Here is a 26,501-nt window from a genome sequence, read left to right on the forward strand (position 1 = left end):
GTATGACGTCAACGTCGGAGATGAGGTCATCCGTCTCGCTGTGATTTGTCTAGCAGCGACAGGCCCACAAATCGCTCTATTCTTTCATTCTTGTCAGAACACACAGTCTGTCTCCGTTTAACTGAATGGAAGCCATTTTTTGTCCTCACCGACTCATTTCCAGTATAGTCTAAATATTCAGGGTGTAAAGTCACAGAACAGACCACTGCTTCTTCTCATGCAGTTCTCACTACTCAAGGGAAAAGAGAATAAAAAAATGCAAGAATCTGGCTTACAGTCGACATATATCACCTTTCCCGACACTCTGTTGACTCTGCTGCATAAGCATAATGCTGCTAAACCCAGGGGCAGAATAAATGGGGGGGCTTCACTTTTGCTGAGGGAATGCTTTTAGCTATTGTTTTATTTGCTAATTCACAGCAGAGCAAGCCTGAACATGTAGCAGGAGACAGTCAGTCAGTGGCTGCAGAGCCCAGCTGGTCACTCTTGCGTGTGTCAGGTAGAGACAGAAGTTGGCTTTGCGGATGAAAAATGTCATCAGCTGTTTGTATTATTGCTGTCAAACTGACCTATTGTACAATACATTTTACTATCTGTGCAAAGTGTCTATTTGGTTATAGTATTACTGCTTCACTTATTCCATTTGTGTGGTTTTATGTATTAAAACATCCATATCCACACCTATCTTTCTCCTTTTGAAGTAAACAGGCTAGAAAAGTATGCCAGAAATGCAAAATACTTTTAATATAAGTTAAATAACATTGTAATGTAATATTTTATCTGACCATTTATATTGACCCATTCTTGATAAGAGTCATGGTGACATGGTGTAAAGAGCAGCTGGCATCTGCAAATTATGTTCAAACATAAACAGCAAAATTATAGCAGGAGATACAAGGTATTGCCTTTGATGGCAACAATTGCTAAATGTCCTCTGTTGTGATTGGCTGCCTTGTATTGTTTTTTACTAAAAAGCATTCATTTTTACTGAACTACTGCTTATTTCTGCCAAGTGAACGGGAATTGAATCTACTTTAGATTGACTAGGCAGAATGAAATGCACTGGTTTTTGGTCATATGTGGACTACACAAGCCGAGGAGTGAGCAATGTATCAGTGTTTACATTGAACGTTTATTGAGCATTGCAACTTCCATGGTATGGGCCCTGTAAAAAATCAGTTCCACATGAATACAATACATTTGTGTTGAAATAAATATATATATATATATATATATATATATATATATATATATATATATATATATATATATATGATGTATATATATATATACATCAACACAGTTATTGTTTTTAATTTGCTTGCTTCTGACTATAATTTTATTGATGTTAGACTTTATACACATGTGGAAGTGATTCACACATTTGAGTCAAATCAATTCAAAGCTCTACTTTTTCAATGTGACTGAAATTATGAATTTCCTACCACTATCGCAGTGGGAACAGCCTATAAACTATCTCCAGATCCAGAAAACTGCCTCAGATAGAGATAGAGAAAAGCAACTGACAATATGAAAGATCTATCAGCTAATACAGAGCAGACTGGAGATTTAGAACCCCCCTTAAAACTAACAGGGAGACGCTTTATTCACAGTGCACGTTTAACAACAGTGAAGTCTGCTGGATTTATAGTTTGAAGGAATGTATAAGACAAACCCCACCTTCCTTTGGAAGTAAATGTAATACAGGAACATTTTGGAGCTTGGAACTCAGGCTGGTATTTATGCACAAAGAATGGAGAAGAAAATATTTACAATAGCCAACATTCACAGTTACCTGGAGACGGATGTGGGTTTAGGGACAGTTTACAACTGCAAGAAACACAGCAGGACATGTCTCTAATAAAACACAAGTAAACACTCAAACACGAAAGCAGCAAGCTCTGTTTTCTGTATCTGCTGTTAAGTATGAGCATTAGAACTCCAGCAGACAATGATAGCCAGGATTAGGCTAAACAACAACTCAATATGCGATTCCTGAAAAACAGGTTAGAGAAACGTAATGTTTTGGCCAGATTCATCTAACATATTCTTTGACTGCTAGAAGGTTGGTTGTCCCATCGCGGTTCAACAGCTTTTTTCCCTTTTCTTCCCAGGAAACCAAAGATACACACCCTCTACTCAAAGCGTCTTAATGCTTCTTTCTCTGTGGCCATTGTCTTCAGAAAAAAAAACAACAAGATAAATGCTCCTTTTTTTTTGTAAGTCGACCAGTGAGAGCTCTGACTTCCTCCCTGTTCCTACATGCAAGGCCATCTGAGGTTTAGGGCATGGGTTTTGTAAGCAGCTGAGCCAGATGATGTCATCGCAGTGAGCCACATTTTGAGAGTAAAAGAGAGTTATTGACACAGACTAACAACGCAAATGTCTCCCAGCTGACAGTGTACAGCTGAGACTCAACACACTGCTAACACAAGTCACTCAGTGTCCCCAGAACTGCTTCAGTGGAAATTCAGAGCACCACTTGAACATGTGGAAAGTCCCTATGCAATAACTCAGGCTAATTATTACATCTAAAAACATTATATTCAAACAGTGGTAAAAGGAGGGGTGTTATGACAGTTAGAGTGCATCCCTCTGCGCTAAGATGAATGGCAGCTCTCTAAAGTTAGATATGCCTTTGCAAAAATGCATCAAATCAGCCTATATTTATGCATCCCGTGCTACCAATGCTTGACACTTTGATGGTAATGTAGATGTTGCAGGCCATCACACTAAAGAGTGAAGGCTGTATCCTTTGAGCATCTGAAGACTTGAGTCAGGTCATGGTGTTCTGTCTGAGTGTCCAGACATCGACAGAGCAGAAACTATGAATTCTGCATAGCCCATTTACTCTGGCCATAGTCTGGAACCCCACAGGCTCCATTTGTCTAGCTGCAGGGGGGGGGTTGACAAAGCCCAGGTTTTGAATCAGTTTAGCATTTGTGTATTTTGTAGCGCTAAATCTACTTTGGTTCAATAGAAATAAATAAAAAGTAATATGGAATCAAATAATTAACTTGCATTAAAAGTTACCTGTGTTTTTTTTTCTCCTGTAAGGTTAACATTTTAGAGATCCAAGTTTTTGTTGCAACAGTGATGCTTTAGATTAGAGATCACTCCACCGGTGTGGTATTACAGTGACTCAGCAAAGTTCCGTTAGGGACAGCGAAATAAAACTCCCTGGAACACAGAAATTTGGAAGCAATGGTTTGGATCACACTTAGCTAAACACGGCCCGGTGCAGTGAAGCCCAGGACTGTTTACCTTTCCCTGCTCCTGCCTGTAAACCTCTGGAAAAACACCCTACCACTGGGTTGGCAGAGAGTTCATTGCCCCTTTTCCCTTAAAAAGGCTAAGCCCCCCACACCTCCCCAACCTGCATTCCTACTGCTCTTATCACAGTATCATAAACAGACGAGAGGACAACGTAAGGCCCAGGGATCATGCAGGTCATGGTTCAACACACAGTGAGAGAATGTATCAATGAGGGTCAGTCAGCAGTAACAGATGTTCCGCCTAGACATTTCAGTCCACAGAGATCTCTCTCTATTACAAACATAACCCATACCGCAGTGGCACATAGACTGCACCTCGTCTGACCTTGTCTTTCCTTACATAAACATTCTAGCTGAAATTCAGAGCTGGTTCTGGAAGCTGGTTCTGCATTCATACACTTATCTGGTACCTTCAAGTTTCCTTCTTCTTTATAATCCATGACTATCACAACACTGGGTTCAGATACCAGAGTCCAAAACAATTTCTTACACACACATTTTGGACACACATTGATCACAGCTTTCACCTGCGTGCTTCATGCCTGAGATCACTCTGTGATAAAAAGCTGGTGCAGACTGGGGAGCCTTCTAACTAGGCTGATTCAGTCCAGATCACTGTGATACATCATATGCCCCCTCTGGCAAATGCACAAGCTGCTTATTACTTGATGGGCCTTGAGCTCACAAACACTCTTTATCTGCCTTTCAGCCGCAGTTTTGCTCTCTTTGTTCCTTATCTGGTTTATTTTATGACACACTTCCTCGGCCCCACTGTTGTGGTAGTAATAAACATGACAGAGACCACAAATTTTAAGGCTGTTTGGAAGAGTTTCACTAACAGCTGCAATTGCTTTGCTTTAAGTTAGTGGAATTCCTTCGTATGAGTGCTCAAGAGCACAAAACGATCCATCTCTCTTATACTCAGTGGTACCAGCTGATTAGCACACAGCGCGGCCAGACATCCCTGCACTTTAACATCGTCCAGATCCCTTTAGTATCTGTTGCCTTCCAGGCGAGAGGCATGCTCAAACACACACAAGAGCAGCCATAGCTAAGTGGCTAGGATATGTACAAATTAATGGCATCTGTGCTAAACCACAGCAAACTCCCTTTACATTTGATTACCTCTTGCTTATTTAAATATGAAAGGTGAGCGTGTGAAGGACATGGTCCTGTGTACGCAATATTAAAGGCACTGTATACATGTCATCATTAGTAATGTGTCTAGTGCATGTCTGTGCAGTGATGACAAATCAGGCTGAATAAATGCAATTCGACTGTAAATCCACCTTGTCAACTGTGAGAAAGGACTGTTTTGGCAGCCCTTGTAAAGCCCTGAGAAATGGATCCACCCACTACAATGCCACCTGTGTGAAGCTCCCCGAAATACCTTTGATAGAGCACACCCGAGCCACCTGAAGTTCTGTCTCCCCAGATATGAATGCAGTAAGAGGACTGACTGACTCAAAGCACTCTGATCTCTCTTGATGCACTAAATTTTAGATTTTCAGCAAAGAGTAAGGCATTTTACTTCAAAGTATATGAGATGTATGTATGAGTCAGGTGATGATTTACTTAAATCTACGCTTTTCAAAATAGGTTGTTTGGAACTATGGAATAACCTTCAACTGTAAATGTTTGGGAAGGTGGGTAAGTGTGAAAACCCAAGTTTGAGGAGCCTCCACATAATCTAGGGGTTATTTACCAATTATAAGATTTTCCTAGAAGTGTACACATAAGCCAAAAGTCATTTAGGAACCCTTATCTATAAACCATATGCATTGACTTGTCCAAAGACAATTAATTTGTTGCATCCATAAAGTGAATGCTGTTGTTATACAAGGAAGCCCTAAACACCAGGTAGCCCCCCTTGCAGAGAGTCAGTTGTCAATTTGGCCACCTCTCATCCCCCCCAGGCATAGGTCACAGGGTCACCTCTCCCAAGATTTAATCAGGAGGCCTTTGCTCCCATCCAATACTCACCTCCAAAGCCTCTCTCCTCACAACCATTTGGCATCTCCTGCAGAAACAATAAACTCAACAAACCACCATGACAAATGCCACCACGACAAATGGCACCACGACAAATGGGCCTTCTAATACTGAGAATGGGACACCAAAGATGAAGGCTGGACAAGAGAATGATCTAATCAAACATCTGTGTCGGGTATAAAGTTTCAGAGTCAACTGTTTGTTGGTCATTGTGTCTTCTTTCAGCAAAGATTTCTCAAGAGTACACGGTAGCAGCACAATGCATTTATTGAATAGAATATGAGCACCTTAAAAACCAAGGTGCCAAAAATAGGTCTTTCCACAGAGAGACAAAAGGAACCACTTAAAGTACCTTTCTGTGGATGGTAATTTGACAAACCATTAATGTAAATGAAGATGTGAGAGTGTGAAGAACCTTTTTTAAAAAATCTGAAAGAACCTCCACATAATGTAAAAGCCATGGTAAGAACCATTGAATTGGTATACTGCTTTACATTATGTATAGGTTTAATCATTTTAGGGTTCCCTAAAACTCACAAATCTCATTTTTCAACAGTGGGAACCAAAACTGGTTCTTCTATGGAATCACCCAAAGAACCCTTTGTGGCACCTACTGTAAAAGTGTAGGCAAATGTGAGAAACAGTTAGGGGGTGTACGCATATCACTACACATTGTTCATTGACCTTTAATGCCAGGCCCATTCTTTAGTCATTAACCATGACCTTGTCTCCAGAATAAAGACGAATAAAGAGAGAGCACATGATATCACTGACACACTATGCCTCTAAAACTCCCACTATAAAGTCCCACTATAAACATGAAATCTTATTGAATGATTCAATTACATTACATTCAGAATAATTTATAAAGATTAGTTCCTTACTTTAGGAGGTTCTGCAAGCCCTGCTTGCTTGAGTTTCGTCTCAGGATTGCACTTGACATGTCTCTTTCTTCTTTCCCTCCCTGGACTGCAGTACTGATCCCTTCTGTCCAACAGCACTGTCTCTTTCCTGGACTTACAGAGCTGACAGAGCACTTCTTTGTGTACAGAAAAGCTTTGTACTCCTTTGTGCTTTTCTCAGCTTTGCTGGACTCCACACATACACACACTAGCGCTCTTCCTAAGAGTACTGAGGAACTTCCTCTCAGGTCCTCTCCTCTGCGCTGCCTGGTGAAAATATCATGCGAGATCCACACTGCACACACTCCTCTCTGAAAGACAGGCTTTAGTCACAGCCCTCCTTTCCTCCTCCTCCTCCTCCTCCTACTTCACCACCTCTCCTCCCTCTCTCCCCCACGTTCCTGCATGTGGTTCTCATTGAGAGAGCTCAGGCCATAGTTCAACATCTTTTCCCCCTCCCTTCACTTCTCTGTGAGGTCATGTGGCCGTCCCTGAGGGAAATGTAAAATGATACTCTCCACCCCATGCCACTAATCCACCCCCCTGAGCCCCTGGTCCCCTTCACAGAACTCAATCTCACTCAATCTCTCTTTCTCTTGTTACAAAAGACATGGGACCAGCAGAGGCTATTGAAAACACTTCAAAACAAAACATACGGCAAGAAATATGGGGCTTGTTTTTCTTTCTTTACATCAGCACAGAGTTACAAGCTCTACAAGTTCTGAAAATCAAAGGTCAAACTTCAAGTACCCAGTCTCATTTCTGTGATTCAGCACTAACCTAAACTGTCAGTTTAATACTTGTACAAAGGTGAATCAGCCTGTCATTTTCTGTCTGGTACTTTAATATATTGAAACAGAAAAATTGTGCAACATCGTAATACTTCACTCTGAATGGTTCAAGATGGGGGGGGAGTGTTCAACATTTGTGTAATAATGAAACTTTCATAGTGACCCTGATAAAAAGCAGCCCTCTTTTTTATTATACTAGGCATGCTGTATATCATACTCATTAAAGCTGCAATTAGAAACTACTACAAGAAATTGGGCAGGCTAGTTGTTATTGCTGTGCTGAGACATTGCCACCATCACTACTTTCATTAAAATGACCTATATATATCTCAAAAGGTTTACCAAGCCTGTCATTGGGTTTCTGTTGCTCTGTTCTTGATCAAGACTTGTAACATTACTGACACATTATGTAGCAATTTTACTCTAAAAGAACGGTTTCAGAATCATGTTGATGGTACCCTGCCTTGTAATACCAATGGCGTCTCTGTACTGCACTTAACAGTACTGTGTAGGCACGTTTTGGTGAAGTGGGTATGAGACCTCCTGTAAGAACTGCGTAATGCTGCGTGACCTAATTCATATTTGGGTAAAATCATGTAATATTACCCTACCCTGTCAGTTAACAGGCTTCTTTTAGATCCAGTGTTGTAGACTTGTCAGCAAATGCACACATACAGCTGTTCATGAGGGCTATATCAAAGAGCAATTTGTATTTACAACAGTGGAGTAAAAGTAGGTTACACTCCACAACTCTAGGGGGAGCCCAATAGCAAAGACTGTTCATCTGGCTCATGCTACTTGCTAAGCTCAACACTTTGTCAAGAAGGAGAGATGGCTGAGAAACAGCAAAAGACGATAATGTCTGAAGAACAAAGATTGAAAAAGTAGTACTTGGAGTAGGCAAGGGCAAAGAGATGTCTTAACATTTGTAAGGCATTTCAATGCTGAACAGGCGCCCTAGACTTGAAAGTCATAAAAAGGGATGAGGAGGTTGTTCTGTTTCCATGGGTATCATTAACTTATTTTTGGTGTTTTACAGAACCAACAGGTATTGAGTTGTCCCATTTGTTAATGTTTGTGGCAGCTAGTGCCAAATAGTGTAGCTGCACAGCACCATCAGTTTGCTAACCCACAACCTAGTTTATGTTAGTTACATTACTTGTTGTGTTGTTGTTCGTTCTAACCATATTTCATGGTATTTGTCTGTACAGTGTTTGTGAAGTGTTTTATGACCACAAATACTTAAAAAAAAACAAATTGGCTAGCATAGTGGGATCATTTAGATTATAGTTCTAAATGCTATGCTAGATAGTGTTACCTTCCTTCTTAGACAAGATAACATTCGTATACTAATTGCTTCCCCTTATTAAGTTAACCTACCCTCAGACAGAAGACTCTGTGTTTTGCCATCTTTCTATTGGTCAGCTAGCACTGTAACATTTCACCTTGGCAATGCACTTCCATGAATTTGCAGGTCAGAGCGTCTGGAGGGAGGGGTGTATTTGTTTTGCTGTTGAGTTCAAACATCAACCATGTTTCTACAGAAGCACTGATTCCTCCTTTAAGACTAAGAAAGCAGAAAGCACTTTCAGTTTGCCTCCAAAACATCTTGTTGGATATATTATGGTGGGTACGTGTAGACATCTTCTTCTATGTGAGATCTTTTCTAAAGTTTGCACAAGTCTACAGAACATCTACATCGTTTCACTAACACCAATCTTACAGCACACACGTGAGTAACTAATACCACTTCCTGTGTGTGTTTCGGCCACGGCTCATAGACCTCTCCCTAAAAGACTCCCATCCTAGCACTCACCCCTTTATGTCCAACATCTCCTGCTGTGTTGTGCCGCATGCACGCACACACACTCACTGACACACACAGGCCCCTTGATTCACCAGACCAACAACATTAACACTGTTACCATGGCAAAGAACACACCATTCAGGCCTGAAGTGCTATTAAAGTCCTGATAATGACATTTAGGACAAAGGAAACATGCAGCCATCAGTGTCCTACCTAGTTCAACATATTCATCCCTCCTTTTAACACAGCCCACCCATTCAGAGACAGAGAACTTGTAAACATTAGGAAAAACTCAGGCCTTAAATGCTGGGGTCTGCAGGGGTCCCTGTTTCCAATGCCTTTATCATTAGACTTGTGGTGAGAAGTCTTCCATTCTGAACAAGCATTTAAATGTTACAAAGAAGCAACCACATGTCCTGGTGAATTTGAGGAGGGGGTTGTGGGTGAAAATATTTTCTCTTGGAGGAGTTCATTGTGAATGTGAAAGTAATGGTGTCACTTTTGGTGAGAGCAAGAGAATGAATAGAGTCTGAACTGAACTGAAAGCTACATTTTCCTGACATAGAGACAGATCCACGAGTGTGCATTCTTCTGGCACTCGATCCAGGCCATGGCAGATTGCCCAGAGTAAGGGCATTATTAAGACACGGGAGGAGGATCATCAGACACTGCTTTGTGTGAATGTGTGTGTGTGTGTGAGAGAGAGAGAGAGAGAAAGAGAGAGCTGGAGTTACAAGGAGCGAGTCAAAGGAATAGGACGAGTAAAACAGTTGGTAAGTGTAAGTGTAGATTTACGCTTTTCTTCACCAGTTTATCTCAGCCAGTCCTGGCAGTGCTGCATGTACACAAACAAGAAGACTTACCTCATCTTTTCCAGCAAATTTGATGAAAAATTACATCACTCATTGTGCACCATCAAGGGCAAGAGCGTTGGGTTATTAATTACAGTAGCAAATATGCACGACACATTTTCTACCAGCTATGAGTTAATGAAATCTTCACTAAGAACAGGCTACCCTACTTACCCTACCCTACTAAAACCTTACTTCTCAAACAAGAAAATCAGACAGGTATGTGTTGCATGTTATTTATATGTATATAGATATCAATGATAAAATAATTCAGCTTCATTAGAAGCCATGATCAACCCAGTGACAACAACTACTGGCCCATTATACCAGGCTCCAGAATGGTTTCTTCCCTCATGTCATCAAGGCACTGTCCTCCACATACACTGACAATAGCACTGTACCTTTTCTAATTATATTTCTAGACCATCTTTGTCACTTAAACATACACTTCACCTGTCTCACCCATTCTACCAAGAAGAAAGGTGAAGCTTCAGTCTTTTTTAGAGATCTTCTTAATCCTTTAGGGAAAGCTGAGCTTGAGTTTCAAACACCAATTTATTCACACAGCAAATTTGTTCTTAAATTAAATCTAAAATCTAAAAATGACCAAATCTGATTTGTATGGTCATATGGAAGTCGCTTTTGATCTCATGTCATTGGTTGCCATAGTAGTGACACACACACATGATTACACTAACAAGGGAGGGGCAGGCATACCATGGCCATAGCAAATTCATACAACCATTTAATTAGGTAACCGCTCTCATTTATGGGCTTGGATGTTGATGATAACCATGTTATGAGATAACTATAATTATGTCTTTGCACAACTACAGATAGCTTTGTTATTAGATAGGCTATAAATACTCTAAATAACTATACATAGTATGTATACACAGTCATATCAGAAAATAGTGGGAATAACCACCCTTGGCTTGGATGACACTAGTGAGACGTTGTTGCATGGAGTGTATTAGATGAGGGGAAGTGTTCATTATAGAGGTAAACTGGTCCACAGTGGTGTGTTGATTGCTCTCGCTGGAGTTGTCATTTTTCTCTGGCATCAATGGCCTGTGGGGCACCACTGTTAAGCCATTAGGAAACAATCAATGTGTTAGTTCATTCTTGGTGGCTTCCCCATGGTGGCTCTAAAACATCTAAAACATAGTTAGTTAGTTTCCAAGATGCTAACACTCTTCAATCTGTACCTTATTACCATTCCCCTTCAGACATCATTCAAATCCTGTCCTTTGTCCTAACCCTAAACATTTACATTTACATTTACATTTACGGCATTTAGCAGACGCTCTTATCCAGAGCGTCTTACAGGGTCACTCGTATTACAGAGGGATGGACCAATGTAGTGTTAGGAGTCTTGCCCAAGGACTCTTATTGGTGTAGCACAGCACCCACAGTCACCCAGACCGGGAATCGAACCCCAGTCTCCCACATGCTGTGGTAGCTCACTGGCAGGTAGTGGTGTTATCTGTTGCGCCACACCAACACACAAACCTAGTCATTATCATAATATTCTGATATGACTGTGACAACTAGGATGTTCAACAGCTGCCATAGTGAAGTTTTACTGAGAATAACTACTGATTGCCTTGTACATTGAGTGCCTCCCAGCGGCATAAGAGTGGTGTCCCATGGGCCATTGATGCCAGAGGGGAACAATGACTCCAGCAAGGGGTACAGAGCAATGGACGTGCTACTGTGGAACCTCTATAATAAATACCTTCCCTTACCTAATACAGTTTATGCCATGACATCTGCCATGGGTGGTTATTCTGACTATTAGGTAGGTGGTCGTAATATTCTGAAATGACTGTATACGCATGTTAAACAAAAAGGTGCCCATGGTTATTAAACAAGTCAGTCTTTTGTTCTTTTTAAAATCCTCCTGAGGTCAGTTCAAGGAGGGAAATGGTGAACTGTTTTTCAGTCTGCATACATGTGTGTATTGAAAGCATAAAAATGAGTGCACAGCAGCTGCCAGTGGCTACACCTGCGATTCTGGCAAGAACTTGGAAGCAGGAAATTCAGTTGGGAAATATCTACGTTCCAAATTAAAGTAAAAAAAAAAAAAAAAAAAGATGCTTGTATGTCTGATTTCAGAGTAGCAAAATATTCTTATTAGTTCTGTTTTGCTCTTTCTCACCCAGGCACGGGCAATGGAGTTATGGAGTGGATAGCCTTGGCTTGCTCATAGTGTTACAGCAGAACTCTAACTCTACAGGCTGGTGTCACAGCTTTGGGATCATATGCTGTCCATAAGCTGTAAGAGCAACAACCAACATTAGATTGCCTTGACAAATCACTAGCTTGGAATGTTACCTATAGCTTCCCCAGAGCATCCCTCTTTGCCTAGGTACTAGACTACCACTGGGCCGTTTGTTTATCCAGAGTCGTACTAAAAGGCCTGAACTACATTCTCCTAGAGGACTTAGTGACTACATTTTAATCAACCACTTGAAGGTAAGTTTGGAGAGGCACCCAGGTAGGCCAGCCAGGAGAGGTTAGTACTCAGGGTACACCACTGTCTGTGGGGTAAAGCTGGCTAAGTAATATTGTTGTCATGAGAGAATCAGTTTTAATCCTTCAGCACAATCCCACATCTGTCTGTTTAGCAAATTATATTTCAGCGGATGGAGCCTCTGATAATACCACTGGTGAGCATTGAAAATTGAAAAATCATTGTCTGTTGAGCTACTGGCCCCCTCCTAGGTGCTGCACTCTACCTGAATCTAAGCATTTTTGTTTTCCACACTTTCAGTAGCTTGTGTTTTTTGTAAATTGGGTGAAAAGCAAGCTCCCTTACATTGGCTCAGAATATTCTGTTTATTGGACTATCTGTGGCTTCAAATTTCAGGATGGCCTCATTGACCCAGGACATCTTTGGCTTCATTTCCTTCATCAGTCTGACCAGTTAAATCCATGTTCTCCTAAGCTTGTAATGGATGGTGACAGCTGCTTTAGCAGTCATCCTCTTGGGTTTAATGGAGTTTTGGCAGGTTCTGTTGTTACTACTACTCTGTCATGTGCTGACCACAGTGAGACAACGTGGTCTCAGGTTTTCAGATTACTCACCATGAAGCAGGGGCTCACTCTGGGAGAGTTAAAATTGCGATAATAGGTAATACAAGTATTTTTGGGTAGAAGTGTGGATTCTCTGGGTCTTTTGGCCAGCACAGACATGACTCTCTGAAACTTAGGAATCCACCCTGTCCTTTAGGGGTGGATACATTTGCACACAATCATCAGGATCAGCTACTTTCTAAGGGGCCCACCTTGAGGGCTTCAATCAGGACCTACTGTATACCTGGTGGATCTGGCAGAGGCTGACACCCACATCTAGATCACCTTCAGCTCTGGCTTTTGGACATTGGAGAGCCCTTTTGATACATGTACTGTATGCCTGTTGTGGGAAAAGGTTTGATTGGTCTGATTGGTGTGCAGATAATCAACTCCTTCTGTTTTCAATCTCCTCCCGAAGTCTGTTGTCACAAATGCCTTTGGTTAGTTTATACTTATCACAAATGTGTTGCTGCAGTTACCCTCATTATCTTAATCAATGTCTTCCTTAAGGGCACATGACACCTTTACACCTAGAAGATAGCAAACAGACTTTAAATGGATTATACTGAGGACCACCTTTCTACCACCACCTATCTAATCTCAGATAAAACAATGGGAGAGCTACCTATGCTATCTGTAAGCAGTGGAAGACTGGAAAGCTCAGGTGTCAAGTTACTGTCTTATCCCCTTAGAATGTTAATTAGTGTATTGAACTGGCTTCCTTCATGGATAAGGAGGACGCTCCCTATTATCCAAGAGACAGGCCAATTATTTGTTGGCTTCAGTGACAAGGGCCCACTGTCAAAACAACAAAGTGGATAGTATAGAGATGAAGTTCCACCCAGAGTATTTCTCCTTCCTGGCACTGTTGAAGAGTTTTTTTGGGGGAACATCTGCACAGCAGTTAGTTGGTGACCACCCTGCAGGCTGTGGGTTAGTGCCCCTGGTGGATGTCATTTGCAACTCAAAGAACTTTGGAGGCTACATGCATCAGGTCATTATTGTACATTTGGCCCAACTGAGGAACATATCCCTACAAACCAGCTTAAATAACACATTTCAAACAAGTGCAAGATCCACTTGGGAAAAGATGGTCTTTTCTTGTGAGTCCAGCTGATTCTATACAGTTTCTAAACTCTCAGAATAAAAGCCTAACTGTCACTAAAGAGGCACCTCTCTCATTATGAGAGGGGTACCCTTAAAGCACTGTTTTCAGTATCTTTAGTTAATGGACATCATTTTACCATTGCAGTTGCTTTCCCCCTACAATTCCCAAACAATCAGACCTTTGAAACCATGCTGAACCTTTGAGGGTAGGCTACATTACACTGGTTGTACCTTGTGGAACAAAAATGGATCACAATGGATCAAAGGAGAGAGCTCAGAATGTTGAAAGGCATGAAAAGGGATGAGGATGTTGCTCTATTCCTGCTGAATCGGTGGGTAACATTGACTTATTTTTGCTCTTTCACAGAAATATGTCAGTATTGTTTTGTCCTATTTGTCCTGGGGGGGGGGCAAATAGAAGGGAGATGTGTGTTGGTTTTGCTGAGTATGAACAGTTGTTCTCCAGAATCGTGTACAGCACCTTCTATCACAGGAATTGTGATAGAAAAATGGACAACTGTGATGTCTCTGTGCTGGAAATGCATGATGGGGTTTGCCAACATGCATTGTTCAGTGGTGCCAAGCTAGAATAAGAACTTCAGCAACTCCCACAGTAAATAGTGAGAAAGTACTTTCTTGATTTTATTTGTTAAATGTGAGGAAAGGAAAAGCTTGATTTCTGAGTCTTTGTAAACTGTTTGTTCCAGTGAGGATAGCATTCAGCTACATGGTATTAACATTCTGATGTTACAAATTGGTGATTCATTCCTTCATGTTTGGTGTTGTTTAGATATAAATGAGACTATCACAGCTGCATCACTTATCACATCCACTTCACATTCTCCTCACATTCTTTTCCCATCCCAAACCCTTGGCCCTGCTCCCTGATTTGTGGTGTAGTTACAGCACAGCCGTGGTGCTCTGACATAAATAAACTCTCACATGTAGACCTCTCCTGCTTTTCCACCCTCCCTTTAGCTAAGGGCCTGCTGGGGATGTCATCACCTTCAGGCCTTCCCTCCCAGATCCACCTCTACACAGGGAGGTCCAGTCCAGACACTCTCTAAGGGAGATCTCTCCACTCCACACCCCAGGCACAGACAGAAGTGAAGTTGCTTTCAAGAAGAGTAAACGTAATGCCAGCACCTGTTTAAAAAATCACACCTCTCATTTATAGATTTGGCTTAATTTGGTGTACAAAGGGTCTGAGAATTCATCCGCAGCAGCAGTGAACGAGATAGCTGATGGTTAATTAGGGTTAGGAGGTCAGTTGTGTTGATACAACTGTGGGTACTTTTGTTGCCGTTCATTCATGCTTTGTGAGTATCACTATAATTATTTCATAGGCAAACCAAGAAGATCATTATGGATACAAACGCAATCATCCACAAGCTCATAATGGATACAAAGAAGATCATAATGGATACAAATGCTGACCATCCACAAGCTCCTTTTAGCTGTTGTAAATCAGGTACCCCCCCACAAATTGAACGAACAAGTATCTATAAATAACTTTGAAACAGACTAAAATGTATGCTATAATGAAAGATATTTCAGGAATGCTCATGTTGATATGGATGAGTGCTGGCTCCTGTAGACACAAACGCAACCTCTGACCTTCATCTTTCCCCCCTCTGTTCTGCTTGTTTCAGTTCAGCGATGAAAGAGAAACTTCTGCTGATCACAGAAAATAAATCCAGTCATTTCACAGGCCCACAAGGGTTGACCCAAGACTCAGGAGGAGGAATGTACAGTCCTGCACTCCCTCATACTCACACAAACACACACACATAACTTCCCACCTTCACAGTTCAACACTGCTACCAGTTACTCAGACACAAAAGAACATTACCTGCTGTTCAAAAGTCTGGAATCGCTATTTTTACATTGAGAATATAAACACAAAGACAGATTATCTGATATTTGTGTGTGATTCAAAATTGTAAGTATTTTGGAAACAATGAGAATTTATGATTTAGTCATATACTGTAATTCTGTTTTCCATAATTTGTGCCTATTATACCACCCTTTATGTTGTTTATCACTTTTGAAACAAAGTAAGTTTGGATGTTTGGACTTTATACAAATATAAAGCACTTTATATTCAATAACACTATATGTCCAAATGTATGTGGACACCCCTTCTAATGAATGCATTCAGTTTACTACTTTAGGTTGCACCCATTGTCAAACATGTATAAAGTACTAGAGACTCAGACTTGTAAAAGTACAAGTGCTCTATCAGTGACTTGAGTAGAAGTAGAAGTGTTCTTTAAGCTCCATACTTAAGTGAAAGTACTATTCAAGTATTCAATATTTTGTATACTTAAGGAGTGCAAGTAGTTTATTCTAAAATGTACTACTGAAGTACTGAAAGTAAAAGTACATGTATCGTGTTATGTAGTTATTACAGAAAGCTTTTAAAAGTTTGAGTATCCTTGTTTATATTATTTTAAATGATTAGCCTTAAGGACTGTCACAATTCCTTTGGCTGCTGTTCAAGTGCATGAATGTAGAAGACAGAGTCTTCAGTTAACTCTCTAAACAAACTTGCCCAAAGGAAAGGCTATACAGAATTGACTTAACCTGCCACATACAAGTGTTTCATATGTAAAAACAATTGGGGCAGTAAAACACTGAACTTAACTCGCTGTACACAGAATTACAACAAAAAAATCTCAGGCCATTAGGCCACATACAAGTATTTCTTATGTGGAAATAAAAGAAATGAGTGTGACAATCACTGGAAGTTGAAGTAGGTGAAGATGGTGTTTCCTCTGTTGGTTCTTTTATCTGGAAAAAATAAACTAACAAAGCTTGAGTGTTAGTGTTCTCACTGCAGCATGCATGCTCATGGCTTGATTGCTTGTTCTGCTCAATGTTGAGGCGGTTTCATCAAACCCAATGACGGTGCCATCTACCGCTCTGGTTGTGATAATGTGGGTTTTAAATGATTCATTTTTATAATTGTAACGAGTATCAATGCAGCGCGTCAAAAATGTAATGGTAAAAATACGAAACTCATCCAAAATATGTAGTGAAGTAAAAGTGGAAGTAGGAGAAAAAAATATATATTGTAGAGTACAGATACAGCATTTTAGTTCGTTACTACACACCTTTGTACACTTTGTACACACGTTACTATACATCTGTGGGCTAGAGGGGTATGAGTTGGAATGAGTTGGGGAGTTGGGGATGATGTGGGGTGGTGATCATCCAGCATCCTGACCTCACTAACACTGTTGTCATTGAATGCAATCAAATCCTCACAGCATTGCTACAACTTGTAGTAAAAAGCCTTCCCTGGACAGTAGAGAGTTCGTCTTTAAAAGCAGGATTGTCTTGTTATTCTGGAGGTGTCTTTATTTAGCTTTGCATTGATTATTTAAAAAAACATGATTAGGATTATTTTAGAATCAAATGTAACAAGTAAATACGTAATTCAGGTGCACACGTTCGAGTACATAGTACCTTGTATGAAAACATTTAGGTGTGTATAGCAGTATTTAGTGCTACTGTGCAGTAATTACAGAAGAATTTTACATAGTTCTTGTAAACAAATACTTATATGTATGCATTGTGCACATTTACTGTGTAAGGACAGAGGAACATGTGTGAAAATTACCAGATATATTTTACAAACTAATAGTAAAAGTACTACCAGACTGCTTCAGGAAATGCATGCATACCTGATAGAGAGGCGCAGGTAAGTCAGCACCAATGGCAGGATCGATAAGAAAAGGGGGCAAAATACAGCAATCAGCCATAAAATTACCACTAACAGGGGAAGTAAATAACATTGATTATCTCGTTATAAGACAGAAGCTGTCAAAGGTCAGGAAACATATGGGCAGGAAGTGAACAGTTGGTTCTTGAAGTGGATGTGTTGGTAGCAGGACAAAAGCCAAATTATGATAGACAACTTTAACTTTATTCAAATATAAAGTGCCTTATTATATTTTATTATATTATTTATGTCCAAATGTTTGCAGATTAATGCATTCAGGCACTTTAACTTGCACCCATTGCTGACACAGATGTGCAAAGGCACGTACACACAGCTTCTTATACCAGATAGTATACATTTGAATAATGTTACAAATGTAGCATCACCTTGTGGTACTTTCACTTCAGCTTGTCAGTAAATGCCTGTGTACAGCTGTCCTTGAGGAGCTCTAAGCATGATTTGCATTTACGACAGTGGTGTATAAGTGAAGTACACTCCCCAACTGTAGGGGGTAATGCTGCTTAAAGATGCTAGCAATGTCAGCAGTCACTTGTAATTACTACATATTGACCTATTAAAGGTACTTACTATACAGCACAAAGAATGTCCAAAACCACATTGGTTGTATATAGTTGAAAACATTGATGTAAACTTGTAAACTTTGTACAGAGGTCCCTGTCGTTACTTGTAAAGTTTGTACAGAGGTCCCTGCCGTTACTGAATAACATATTACACCTTAGTAATAATAAGTCTTAATAAGTCTTAATTAATAATAATAAGTCTTAATAAGTCTTTCTGCGTTAAGGGGTTACAATTGGTCCTTGATATATATATAGTCAATAACAACAGTATTTTTCTCATAGTCAAGTCAAGTCAAGTCAAATTTATTATATATAGCACTTTTTACAACTGTTATTGTCACAAAGCAGCTTTACACAATCAGTAATTAGTAAAAGACAAAAATAAATCAATAACATAAAAAGACATGAAAACCCCCCAGAAAGACCCCCAGTGAGCAAGCCAACGGAGACAGTGGCAAGGAAAAACTTCCTCAGAGCTGGAGGAAGAAACCTTGGGAGGAACCAAGACTCACAAGGGGACCCATCCTTCTCTGATCAGAACTATTCATAAATTATTGATAAAAGCTACCGAACCATCTATACTGTGATAAAATAATTATCATTAGTAATAATGTAGTATAACTTAATATAGTCATGGCAGTGATGGTCAGAGTAATGAGAGTAATGATAGTTAATAGTGGTAATATTAATAGTGGCAGATGGTTAAGAGCCCATTTAGGTTTTAACATGATCATTAGGCAGGTAGCAGTGGTAGGAGGGTGTGCCGTTGGTCTGGCATGGGTGGTGGTGGGGGGACGGGCCTGCTGGTCGGACTGGTAGATGGCAGCTGGTCTGACGCAGGTAGAGGGGACCCCAGCGGGCAGTCTTCCAGCAGGTCGGGCTAGTGTCTCTGCCTGCTATGGATACTGCTAGCAAGATATCACTTAAGTATGACAGGAAGACAGAGTATTGTATGTAATTCTGCAGAAGATTTGTACAAATGCCACTGGAAAGATGTTATCTAATAATCTCTATTTAATGTTCAGGGCTTTTGCAGCAAACCGAGGGAGTGTGGAAAATTGAAAGTAGTTGCAAAACCTTCATAATACAATGCGTCAAAAAACTCTTGAAGCATTGAGTTTAAGGATCTGAACACAACCACAGCTGTGCAAAGAATTTGTTCAGCAACACTCAAGACCTTCCAGCACAAACTGTTGTTGTATGACTCAGAGTCGCTTTTGCTGCTTTAAATTCCCGTTTGCAACACAGGCAGGATAACTAATCACACTGTTTAGGCAACTACCACATTACAGTAGCTCTAAAATATTCCCAACGTAAATGCAGCAAATACTGTGAACTTCTAAATATTACTATAGAGTGGATAATGCTGTAAATATTAGTTATTTAATTATTTAGTTAGTTACTTTACACACATATAGTGCAAGATTAATAAAAAAACAAGTATGATATTTACCAAAACTGTCAAAACAGTACTCAACCTAATAAGAGCCAAGATGTTTCCTCCAAACATGGCATTCCAACTTAAGCAACAAAGAATGGGCACAAGAGTTTGGACTCTTTGGACGCCTGCTCTGCTGTTAGAGCCTAGAATGAGATTCACGAACAAGATGCTGTAAAGACCTGAACTGATGAGTATTTCTTTGTCAGGCTTTTATGCCACATTCCACACACTCTCACTTTTTCCATCTATTTCAGTCCGCACAGGCCTGGCCTCACTGCTCCTTTATGGGCCAGACACTGGAGAGAAAAGCAAAAGCCATGTCATCAACTATCACCCCAGAGATTCCAAATACTTTACAACCTCATATCAACACATTTCTGTTGGATGATGTTTCTTCTAAGGCAGCTATATGCCAGCCCGAATAACACTGTGAAACAATCAGCTCATATCCCTCAGCAGTGTGGGCTGTGACAGAACAGAACCGGACATGGTTCTCTTGGTGAACTCAACACAACTATAAAACCAGTGATTTGCATTCGACATTGCCTTGCATAGCAACACTGCAGTGCAAGGTTTGGCCACTTTTACACTAGCAAGCCTTTCAAACTCGCCTGTTTCCCAGTGGCTCGTAAACCAGTCCTCAGGGCCCCCAGATGGTCCACTCCATTGTCCAATACCATTTCTAAACACACAGGGATAGAGCAAAAATGTGGACCGTCTGGAGGCCCTGAGGACCGGTTCGAGAGCCACTGATCCCGTCCTGTACAATCAAATGGTCTGGCCACTTTTGCACTAGCAAACCTTTCAAACTCGCCTGTTTCCCAGTGGCTCTCAAACCAGTCCTCAGGGCCCCCAGATGGTCCACTCCATTGTCCAATCTCAATTCTAAACACACAGGGGTAGAGCAAAAATGTAGACCGTCTGGAGGCCCTAAGGACCGGTTCGAGAACCACTGATCCTGTCCTAATGAAGATAACTAGCTTCAGTGTTTTTGTCCTGCCCGCTGCTGCTCAGCATCTGCTCAAGCTGCCCAGTTGCTTTAGATTTATTTGTCGACTGTAGAGCTGGCTTTTACTGCCCCCACCTAAAGCTTCCCAGCATGCAAGCAGTGCTTCACACACTGCCAAAGTAATGCCCCAATAATCAAGCACCAAGCTCTGGAGATCTTTAACTCTGCCATGCTTCGGGAACAGAAACAGTGTGCAGACGCATTCCGACTGGCTGAGATAACAACATGGAGGTGATACTGACTCGTAATTGGATAATCACTTGCCATGTGACTCACCTCCTGCGTTCTGGTGAGTGGGTGCAAATAGGGTTGACGTCATTGGAGGTTTACAACAAGTTTTCATTTGTTTGCTCTTCCAGACCACTGGCCGAACACTGCATGCAGTAAAACTTTAATGTGCTGAAAAACCTGATTCTGAGCTTTGTGTCCAATACATTCTTGGGTATGACTGCATAGTCCAAGAACATTTAAGGGTAAGCTTAAATAACTGAATTTTATTGTAAACCTTGAGTTTTGACAAGAAAGATCAATGTGTTTAGTTCTTAACCTGGCAGCAGCGACATCCGTGGATTACATGCTTGCTACAAAGCAAACTGAATAAGAAATCGTCAGATTTACACAGACCAAAATGTGAAAACACTAGACATGAGATCTTTTCTCTGCTGCCACCTTCTAGCTCATAATTGCAAACGTCTTTTTAACAACAGAGCAAAACATTGCTGAAAACTAGACCTATTCTAGGAATCTTTTTACAGAACACTCATCTGCTTCTCTGTTAGCCCGTGGTTACATAAATAAGCTACCGAGCCATTTGTTCTGTTTAGCCTCAGCACCATATGATATTCAGTCATATTGCAGATAAGGATCTGTTCTTCTTCCGAACCCTCCAGGAGCATGGAAGAAGTATCAACAAACTTATCACACAGCATTGTCTACATAGTGGTTTGCATGTTGTAGACGGGACAGTCTGCACACCTCAAACCAACAGATTAAACAGCAAACTGGTTGCCTTCAACCAATACCGAGGTCATGGCCCATCAGAGGAAATAAGGGACTATTCACATGAAGATAGGCCTCCAGAGAGAACAAGAATCCGCTGCCATCTCGATGTCAGAACCTTCTCAAAGCCCTCTGAAAATTCCCTCCAACATTTATTTTGCTTTAATGCCCCTGTATAAACCCCCAACACATATTTATAGGCTTAGATATTTGGTGAGAAGTGCCAGACGACGTGTTCTTTCTTCCAGAGCCACATTTTTGTGGGGGCCTATCTGAAATGTAGACGTCTCTTTTAACTCTATATTCCCAATGAGGAGAGGCATGAATGAAGATTAGAATGGCTCTGCCAGTGATATGCCAGATGTGATGTGAATGTGCCAGCTCAGTGCGTGAGATATGAAACACCTCAGATTAAACAAAGGCAGGTAAAATAAAGCGTGCAGCAGTTTAAAGCATGCATTTATCCCTTTAGAAAAATGAGGCATTCCTTCTTTCTCTCTTCATTCTGTTAGTCTTTAGTTTTTAGTTTTTCACAGGTATGATCTCAATAATGTTACCAGCTTCAAAAATGACTGAAAAGACAAACCGACAGCAGGTCTTGCACCAGATCAAATGACCTGATCCACTACACCCTCTAGTGGCTACATTAAGGAACAGGAAAGTGTTCATAAATCTAAAATATCAACCCATCAAACAGTAGCTGGAATAACAACCTATCAAACAATACTTTCCTAAAATCAGACACATTCTCACATATGAGCGTGTGCACACACACACACACACACACACACACACACACACACACACACACAGATATATTCCTGGTCTGCCCAGTTGATGTAATCTCTGTCTGTGGGAAAACTGTGCAGTATCAAGCCCCCCCCCCGCCCCGCGCACTAAATCCACAAGCAAGACACTTGAACATAAGCCGACCCAGACAAAAGCATACCACACACACAATCAATGGGACACACACACACACAAATATACAGACACAAACAGAGTCCACAACGGATGAGTTTACTCGAAAGAGCCTAAGGCACACTGAAAATACTGACAAATTCTATGATCTCATGCAGTCTGAGGAATGACGGGTGTGCTGGGGTTCAAAGTATAGGTTAATGTGGGTTATTTCCAACACATCCTGTGTAGCCGGCTCCACTGCTGGCGATAGCATCAGAGCGCATGCTAAAACAGGCATTAGGAACAGGCCCATGGTCCCATGACGAAGCTCCATATGATTTTGGATGAACTTTCAAGAATTACAAGGAATGGTATTAAGCCATAAATGGTTCCCAGGTGATGGCTCAGGAAAAAATGTGTCTTACTGAGTATCACTCAATACATGGCTGTGTATAAACTCCATGCTGGTCTAAGCTGGTTTATGCTGGTCTATGGTGGTCATGCAACTGGTGTGTGGTGCAAGTTGCCTTGCATATCAGTGTTCATAACACGGCATACTGTAGCTGTCCCGCAAAGCAGTGTACCTCCAAAATGTCTACTTTACTTATTCCAAGTCATTTTGGGGCATTTCTATTGGTCCATGACACACACAATGTAAAGAATGACAGACAAATGATTCCAATTTAAGTCAAGTTATCAAAAAGTAAAAAATAACAAAAATGGAGACACAAGGTTTTTGTGTGACAATATGTGTTATGCTTGTGTTAGTGGTGGTCAGCATATCTGTAAACCCACCAGTAGTTCTTTACATTGTATCAAAAATGTCCACCAATAGAAATGCTCCAAAATGACATATCCTTTTACATCAACTTTTATTGAAAGTTAAGAAGGCTTTCTTCTTTCTCTTCTAGGACATGCTGCATTTGCTGGTGAACAGCCATGCTCGTCTGTAAATATATATATTTAGCAGTGGGTTCATCAGTTCCAGTCCTGAGTCCAGCACAGTTTGGTCATTTGCTCAGAACATTGCTCAGAAACACCAGGTCATTACAGGGTTTAGTAGATGTTTTAGAGCAGGGAAATCACCAAACTGTACCGGAATGAGAATTGAAAACGCCTGAATATAAAATAGCCTTGGTTTTGGTGGTGCCAGCTGTCTGTTTTGTTTCTGTTTTATAATTTAATGTTCAACAGTCACAGTCTGGCCATTTGGAGTGGGTTGTAATATCAACTGCTTACAATGTACATGCTGTTACAACACTGTGATGGTGTAAAGATGACATATTGAGTCACATGAGGCATTCTGTCTGAGCAACGTTTGACCAGATGGTGGTAGAACTGACCTACTCAGTGCATCAAGAGAGAATTTATTCATCCAGCGAGGCCATCCATTAAACACCCTGAGCCAACACAGCCATCACAGCCAGCCACACACCGATCATATGCATGACTACTTCATTCCTTTATATATAAAAAAAAAACATCCCTTGAGTCATTTAGGCTATGTTGGAAATGTTGTGTGTTTTAATGTGTTGAAGACTTTGACATAACGGCTTACTGTTCCAGCACCTCATAAAGACTGCTTTGTACTTTCTGAAGTGTATGAGCTATGTGAGTATTGCTGTGATGTGTGTGTGTGTATGTGCGCATGTGCATGCATGTCTGTAACAAGCGAGAGCAGATGTTTTGTTTTTCTGACACTTATTTTCTCACACGTTCAGGCAGCGGAAAGAAGCCAGAGACTGCAGTGGGTCAGTGACATCATTGGCATAATAATGTGTTAGGCTTTAGCAAGTCTGCCAGATCAGCTTTTATTCCTGGAAATATGTGAAGTACATCATTCCCCAATGTGGCACCTCATGAAACATCCCAGAAAGCATTTCTCTTTTTCTGTTGTTATAAATAATAATTCTTTAATTAAAATTATTATCAATAGTAATGTTATAGTGCTGTATAGTATTAGAATGTATATTATCATATTTTTATATTTACAGTATATACATAGTATATATATATATATATATATATATATATATATATATATATATATATATATACATATATATAGATAGATGTATTATATATTTTATAATAATTATCTTCATCATTATCATCATCATCATCATCATTATTATTATTTTGCAGTTGTTTATGAATATTATAAACATTTACTTACTCTAATCAGGTTATCTAACAAATCAATGGCACATTGATTCCACACACCTATTAATGAACATAGCTATATAATATACTATATTTATTTTTCATCTGGCTACATGTGTTTTTTTAAATGCATATTATCATATTTTTATATTTACAGTATATACATAGTATAAAATAAAATTGTTAATGGTGTTAATTTGTTAAAAAAGCCTTTCTTCTTGCCTTCCAGTTTTTAGTTCTTCTTCATTTTTGGACACAAATGGGTTACATTCCTAATTATACCAGATTCAAACTTTCCATAAATTAGACACCATATCCCTTTACATTTCTAAAATGACCCCTCACATACAACCCCATTTTAAAAGTTTAGGGTGTCTGCAGCCCAAGTCTTATGCTCCTAACATAGCCTGGCATCCTCTTGCGTTTAGTGCTACAGGATCAGGAGATATACTTAGCAGGTCAACTCATCTTGGTTCTACATTTGAGCTTCTAGAGGAAACCTTAGAGCGACTGACTCTGAACAAGTGGCCAAAGAGGAGGCCATTAACTCCAGGCAACCCTCACCATACATGGAGGCACCAGGTGTCCGAGTCCAATCGAGGGAGACTGACTGCCATGACAGGGCATGACAGTGTGTCTGGAATGGTTTATACTTTCCACAGTGAAAGGTTTGGGTGTTTCTGACACCAGGTTCAAACAGCTCATTTGCAAGGGAAAGTAAAGGATCAAAAAATAGTTGTAAGCAGAACCTGGACTATGAAAGAGAGAGCAGTAGTTAGGAGTAGTTTGTTCATAACTACAAAGCACAGGTGTCATAGGACCATAGGTGCCACAGGCTACATCTTCCGAAACACACAATTATGATTTTGTAGTTGAATCATCAAATAAGACATGTCTCTAGTCTAGTCTGGAGACTGGGTGAGTTTAGGGCGTCTGGATTGAGGTTTATACAACCTTTTACATTTAGATACAGATTAGCTGTAATCATAACTTTATTTACAGGTAGAATTTTCTTTAGATTAGAGATCTTCAGCTCTGAAACGTATACCAGTTTCCAGTTCTAGATTTTGTAACCACTGCTAGGTATGACACTAGTTGACCAATCAGTTACATCAACCAGTGAGCACAAAATCCAGAAGTGGAGACTGCATTCAAGGGCCCTAGATGATGACCTCTGCCATAGATGGTTCTTGTGAGAGCCTCTAAAGTGTAACACTGTACTTAGTTCTTTTTGCAGTGGAATTAATTAATAAGAATCATACACTCAATAAGAGTTCATGCACCTTTTGTCAAGGAAATTGAAAAATCCCACCATGACCCAATATTATGCTTTTTTATTTCACACAAATCAAATGTCTGGCTTGTCTATGAAACAAGTTACCCTTCCTGAAATACAAGGACTGATTCCATAGCTCGAGCTGTTTCTCTAGATGCCTGGAAAATGATTTTAAATTATATTTGTTACCAAAATAAGCTTCTCTAAGAGAAGAACAACTGTAGAAAGATTATTCCTGACTTGAGGATATACTTACAGAGTGAAGACCTACAGCAAGAGTGCAGAAGAGGATTTATAGACATACAGATTGAGACACCTCATCCTGTAGACTGTGACAGTATATAGTTATGTAACTGGTCTCAGACACTCTGCTGTAAATTTGGATTGTGAGGCTATGTAACCAAAGTGCTCCAGTTTTAGCTTGAATTAAATATGTGTGAGGGACTATTAAAAGACCATATCTCAATCTAAGGCAAATGTATGCTTTAAAAATTTACATTTTATTTTTTTTTTTTATATTTCAACTTAAATGTTAATAAGTGTTGACTTTCATTTTTCTGTTGGACAGTAATGTTACAGATGCACAGTGTAACACTTTA

General features: G+C 40.2%; 1 protein-coding gene across 4 annotated transcripts in view; it reads right to left on the minus strand.

Moving 5' to 3' along the window:
• Positions 1–6,480, minus strand: part of lsp1a (lymphocyte specific protein 1 a) — a 28,839-nt gene extending 22,359 nt beyond the window's left edge. For all 4 annotated transcript variants that reach the window (XM_072669544.1, XM_072669538.1, XM_072669530.1 and 1 more), the window contains exon 1: positions 6,152–6,480. In XM_072669544.1, the coding sequence (XP_072525645.1) occupies positions 6,152–6,210 (59 nt within the window). In that variant the 5' untranslated portion in view covers positions 6,211–6,480. The remainder of the gene's footprint in view (positions 1–6,151) is intronic.
• Positions 6,481–26,501: the final 20,021 nt, after the last annotated feature.

Source organism: Salminus brasiliensis, chromosome 2 (genome assembly GCF_030463535.1).
Source record: "Salminus brasiliensis chromosome 2, fSalBra1.hap2, whole genome shotgun sequence".
Classification (NCBI taxonomy): domain Eukaryota; kingdom Metazoa; phylum Chordata; class Actinopteri; order Characiformes; family Bryconidae; genus Salminus; species Salminus brasiliensis.